This window comes from Sphaerodactylus townsendi, linkage group LG04 (assembly GCF_021028975.2).
Source record: "Sphaerodactylus townsendi isolate TG3544 linkage group LG04, MPM_Stown_v2.3, whole genome shotgun sequence".
Classification (NCBI taxonomy): Eukaryota; Metazoa; Chordata; class Lepidosauria; order Squamata; family Sphaerodactylidae; genus Sphaerodactylus; species Sphaerodactylus townsendi.
In genome coordinates this window covers 93,492,527-93,498,526 of record NC_059428.1, presented here as the reverse complement: position 1 = coordinate 93,498,526, position 6,000 = coordinate 93,492,527, and the positions used below count along the sequence as shown (strand labels likewise).

General features: G+C 40.5%; 1 protein-coding gene across 1 annotated transcript in view; it reads right to left on the bottom strand.

The window, feature by feature from the left end:
* Positions 1 to 1,585: 1,585 nt before the first annotated feature.
* Positions 1,586 to 6,000, bottom strand: part of SLC9A7 (solute carrier family 9 member A7) — a 66,302-nt gene continuing 61,887 nt past the window's right edge. Inside the window, 2 exon segments of the mRNA XM_048492778.1 lie at positions 1,586 to 3,213; positions 5,462 to 5,567. Of these exon segments, the coding sequence (XP_048348735.1) occupies positions 2,971 to 3,213; positions 5,462 to 5,567 (349 nt within the window). The 3' untranslated portion in view covers positions 1,586 to 2,970.

The following is a 6,000-nucleotide window of genomic DNA, read 5'->3' as shown; positions in this document are numbered from 1 at the left end:
CCATACCCAAGCATGGGTAAGACACATTTACTTAGCTTCAACACTGTTACTGCATCATGTGTCTTGGGATAGTGGCATAACTACAATGGGGAAATCCAGGGACATTTGCCCCAGGTGCCATCACTGCAGGTCACATGGGGGGGTGGTGCAAAATGGCCCTCACATGGCCAAGCTTCCTGCAAGGCTGAGCACAAGTGTGAGGACTCCAAAAGCCCAGGCTACATAATAAAGGTGATTTTAACAGGCAGGTCCTGCCTTTGGGTTATCTTTTCAGTTATGGTGAGCATTTTAAAAATTATTATCTTTACCTGTAATGTAGCTTTAACATATTGTTGCCCTAAGCTCTTCTGGGATGGGCAATGTATAAAAATAAAAATGAATTAAAAAAATTTTTAACAGCATACCCATGAGTGTTTGCGAAATATGTAAATTACTAATTTGCATATGGGTATACTGTTAAAATAATTAATTTATTTGTAGTTTACCTACATTACACTCACCATAACTTAAAAGATAGTCCAAAGGCAGGACCTGCCTGCTAAAAAACCACTTTTATTAACATATAGAGCTGGTATGGGTCTGTGTAGCCTGGGCTTCTGGAGCACTTGTACTTGTGCTCAGCCTGACAGAGGGGCATGGCCTCATGGGGGCGCTGCAGACAGGCCTGGGTGCCACTTTGCCCTGGACTCCGGTTCTCCTTTCTACGCCTCTGCCTTGGGATTATGTGGCCAATTTAAACACTTCCACTTGCATACTAAAGTCAATTTTTCATTATTTTAGAACTGCTGATTCTTGCAGGACAAAGAATGCCTTCAGTAAACCTATGCTGTGGCCTATAAGGTCCAAATTGGTCTTAGTACCTATTTGCAAACTGGCTTTTTTCTGGATGATTGCCACTCTTCATTCTCACTCAGTTTCCAATCCAAATTCATTCAGTTTCAGGAGGACAGTGTCTCTTGGCTACATGCAGCAGTGATGAGATTTGGCACTGTTTCACACCATATGCGTTTTAAGTGTACACAATCACAGCTCAGTTGTCATAACTTGAACAGGCCTGTGGGAATCATTGGGCTTGCATGTTCTTTCCCCCTTGGCAAGCTGTTTGATAATCATGCTTTTACAACACAGCATAGTTGGTGGATCTATAACTTGGTTTAATCCTGGCTGTGAGTCCTGGTTTGAATGGATTTAAACTGTGGCTAGGAATACAGGCCTGGAGAGAATGTAATAACATATGCTCCTACTTATGCCACCTGGACCTGTTTTAATCAGGGTTATTTTCTATTGGCTACTCTTTCAAGGGTGTTTTTGCACAGCTGCATCCTGCCTTAATGTACAGACAAAGACTACACAAGCATAACCAGAGAGATGCCATCTCCATAATACAATCTTTTGCATACTTATTTGAAAGAAAGTTTACTGAACACATTGAAACTTGTCCACACAAACTCACAAGACTGGGAAGCTATACCTTTCCACAGCTGCACAATGAGAGGAAATTAAGTCTCTTATTTACTTCCAACTCCCATAAAGACTGTGCAGTCTTTGCTTAGCATGCAAAAATTTCCGCAACAGGACAAAAGAAGAGAATTATGAACTTTATTAGGTTGGTTCAAATTTCATTTATGCTTCACAAAACAAACTAAGATAAAATGGCAAGTAAAAGATGGTTTTCATGGTAGTAGGCAAAAAAGGGGAATTTTTAAAAGATCTCCCTAAGCATATTTGACACAATTAAATTACACAGTAGTTGGTTCAAGAAAAACCCTACCTATTACAGTCAAAACATTACATTGAATCCTGCTTGCGGTAGCTGAGCTCCCATGCAGGGAAGTGGAGGGGATCTGATTGCGTTTGAGGTCATTCATTTGTTGGATCCTGTTTAAAGGATTCTCTTTTCACATTACAACATGATATTCTTCTATTATTACAGGAAAAAGGCACAGCACCAGTTTAAAGTATCTGGATAACAGTGTAACATGCTGCTAACACATCCACATGGTTCCCAGAGAAACAGAAGCATTTTGTTTTTGCTCTGACATAAACATCGTGTTTTGGGTTGGCTTATCCTCCTTGATTAAAGACACACAATTTAAATCCAGAAACGAAACTGGATCTTGAACCAGATGCTATGAGTAACTGTGCATCTTGAACAGGAAACAGCATTGTGTTTAATACTTTGTATTCATAGTATGACACTCTTGCACTTGTGAAGAGGATGGTCACAATCTACAGTTGTCCTGGGTCACTAGTCATTCCTTCCGCCAAGGAATTCTATGATTTTAGCAAGAGAACCTGATATAAGGGCACGAGACAGGGAATATATATTTTGGATAGCAAACAGACTTGCTTATGATGCAACCATGGATTTCTGAACAGCATTTTCAATACATTTTCCATGTTACTGGGAAGAGAGTACACTTCCCCTTTGAGACACTAGCAAGGACTTTTAAAAAAAATTCCCCTGAAATGAAATGGAGCTTTGTTTCTCAGTGACACATCTCAGAACAATGTTGCTGATGTTGATATTTTGAATTGTATAATTGTCTTGTTCCTACCTTTTTCAAGTAAATGTCAAATAAACATTGCACTTTTCATCCATGACAAACATTAGCATCCTCTCTTCCTTTCCAGTCCAAAAGCTTTTGTTGTTGGCCCGTTATGACAGTTAATATCCCAACAACTCTCATCAGACTAGTATTGCAGCACAATGAGATGATTACAGCATGCTGCTTTAAATTTCAAGTATGCATTTTTAAGAGACACTGACCCAATTTTTCAGTTGTCTGGTTTAGAAAATGTCAGGATTTTACATTAAGTTAAGAGAGAGAGGGTTGAGATTGGCCTTGCCAGACCTTAATAAACCACTTGTACAAGAGATATTAATTGAACTTGCTATGCACCTCCATTGACATTGGGACTGGCAGCCATCTTGGATCCTTGGGCATATTGCTGTCTTGACTGAGCCAATTATGCATCTAGTGGAAATACTAGCCGAGTCCCTCTGCTCATCACCTCAGGTGCTTCTGTTCCCAAATCACATTCTAGAGCCTCCTCCGAGCTACTTTTTGTCTTCCTGCCATCAAGGCTAGTAGTAGCAGTGTGTGAACCAGAAGATCCATTAGCAGTTATTGTAGTGTCCCCATATGTCAAAGTCAGGTCACTGTCATTAAGAATAAAATCAGAGTCTTCATCTCTAAGCTGTTCATGATTCTGGGGGGGTGAGGGGAAAGGGTCAAGGGTTTAAGAAAAAGAACAGAACATATATTAATATTCTACTAGTGATGGTCCTTACTGAAAGATAAGTGAATATACTAGCGAATGTTAAAGGATCCAAGACAAACTTAGAGAAATTCCATAGACTTCAATAAAACTGAAGCAACTGGTAGGACTGCAGCTAGAACTCATTTCACATTCAGTTACGGAAAGTAATATCTTAATATAGATCAAAGACCTCCATAATTGTTTCTGTATGTATAATACAATTTCTACTTCATTTTCACATGAAATCCACTGTTCAACTGCTACGTTTAATCAATGCATGGTGGCAAAGCCACGGGAACAGAAGAGTGCGCACCAGGCGTAGCACCATTTCTAGTCGATGGGAGGCGGAAAAATCCCCCTCCCTTCTCCCCTGTGGCCCCCCACCCCACTTACCTTTAGGAATGGAGCAGGCAGGCTTCCGGCCTTCTCCGGCTTGCTCCTTTCCTAAAAGTAAGTGGGGTGGGGGGCGCGGGGGTGTGTGCCGTGGGGGGTAGGGGGCACCGTGGGGGGGGGCACAAAAGGCAGAGTGTGCACCAGGCACACTGTGGTCTAGCTTTGCCTCTGATCAATCGTTAGGACCTGGGAGCTCTCAGGTTTTAAAAATTTAACAGTAGCTATTCATAGTTATACTTTGAAACTACACTTTGGTCTATTGAAGCCAGAAGGCTTTCAAGTCAAAAGCTACTGAGGCTTCAAAACCTTCAGGGTTTTTTCTCCTCTCAAATAATCTGATTGAAATAATTTTCCACTGCCTTTCTCTAATATTTTTGTCAGGATCATGCAAGTAGTTTAGTGATGGATAAGGAAACAGTAAATTTTTGCACAGCTGGTTTATAAGTTAGATGCTACACAATCTTCCCTGGCACAACAGCCTAACCAATTGGTCTGTAAAGCCCCAAATAATTTTGCTTCCTTTTTTCCAAAGCCAGGCACTCCATTTGTACTCCCCAGTGCTCTGGGGCCATGCCAGGAGTCCTTCACTGTGAAAACAAGAACGCAGCTTCCATCCAGATTTTTGAAGAAGCTCTTTCATAATTTGTTCAGTTTTATCCCAGATCAAACTATAACTTATAGCCAACAAAAGTGTTTTATATATGATTTCTAACTAATCTCATAAGCATGAAAATTGTTTTTAAAAACACTGACAGATTTGCTTAATATATCTGCCCATGTTTATACTGCTTGAAGTGGAAAGGCCCTTTGAATACTTCAGATGGAACCCAAGTAATCTGAAACATTCTTTTGAAAGAGGCAGGAATGCAATCCATGTGGATCCCAAGTGACTTGAAATTCTTCCAACAATAGCCCTAAACTGGCCTCTCCAATTCCTTACATTCCCAGTCATTCAAGCTTTATTTACTCCACTGAATTAAAAAATCAGCAATAATGCCCAGACTAAGCACCCAACCATTTAAGTAGTGTTTACATTTCACATTCCCATGTAAAATTCTTTTGAATAAAGTACTCTTCCTTGGATGGAACTGACACTCAGCCACCAGAGGCTTTACAACTGGTTTGCAAGAGAAATCCTTCACTAAACAAAAATCAGGCTGCCATCCAACACAACCCTGCATTTAACAAAGCAGTAAATTTTCAGACATGAACTGATGCAATTCAAGTCTCCTCAAAGTTGGGGGCAGGTAACACATTAAATCATTTGTGAAAAATCCCAGCTTCATAATATAGAGACCGACAACATCTTTCCAGTACTCAGCTCATTTTTTAATGTGTACATGCTTATGTGCCAACCGCACCAGAGGTCTTTTGGCTGCCAGTAGCAGCCAACCATTACCTGTAGTCCCTCTTGATCCCTTCCTTCAACTAAGGTCCAGCATGAAAAGATCTGGAGGGGATTAAGCTCACTTTCCAGTAGTCTTTCCAGGTGCCCCCCCCCCCCACCCTTAACCAAAGGTCTGTACTAAAAGAAGGGAATCAGTAGAAAACACCCTCCCTTCCATCAGCTTAAATCCTTCATGGGACCAAACCCAATTACTTTAATAGACAGTCTTCCTTAACAACAATTGTAATAGTCCAGATTCAATACTTTCAGTAGTGCAGCAGGGGTTTACTTTCTGCAGTCTATCTAATGCTCAAAGTATGCCCCCAGTTTATATTGCTGATGTGCAAGAGGAACTTTTTGCTGCCAAGGAAAATCTTTTGGAGAAAGGAGAACTTTTATGAGCAAAATTGTGCTTACCTCGTAAACCTGAGGACTAGTCAAGCAGCGAGCTATTAATCCACACCAGCTTGGAAAAGTCGTTGATAATGGAGGGCCACTGTGCGTAAGGATGGGCTTCAAGTAACTTTCAGTATGTCGTTAAGGAATGAAATATCTCTCTCCTTTCATCCATGTATTTGTTTTTAAGTAACTGTTTCTGACAGTGTAACTTTTTTGGGAGGAGGGAATATTCCTCACTCGCACTCTGACTAGGCTCAAAAAGGCAACAGCATTCATTTAATCAACTGAATAGTCTGACTTGCTGCACCAACTCATGAAGTTCTTTAAACAGGGAGGTTTGTCAGCAATGCAAGAACAGTATTACAAAATACCAAGCTGACTCTCAGACACAAACATTTTGAAGTTTTTACCTGAAACACAGAACCCATTCAGCAGAAAAGAGACACAGTGACAATCAACTCTAGGCATCATTCAAATTATTAGTCAACCACAATTTAATTAGGGATTTGACTCAACCACAATTTAATTAAAGGAAGTGTTTGGTTGAGGTTTCTTGA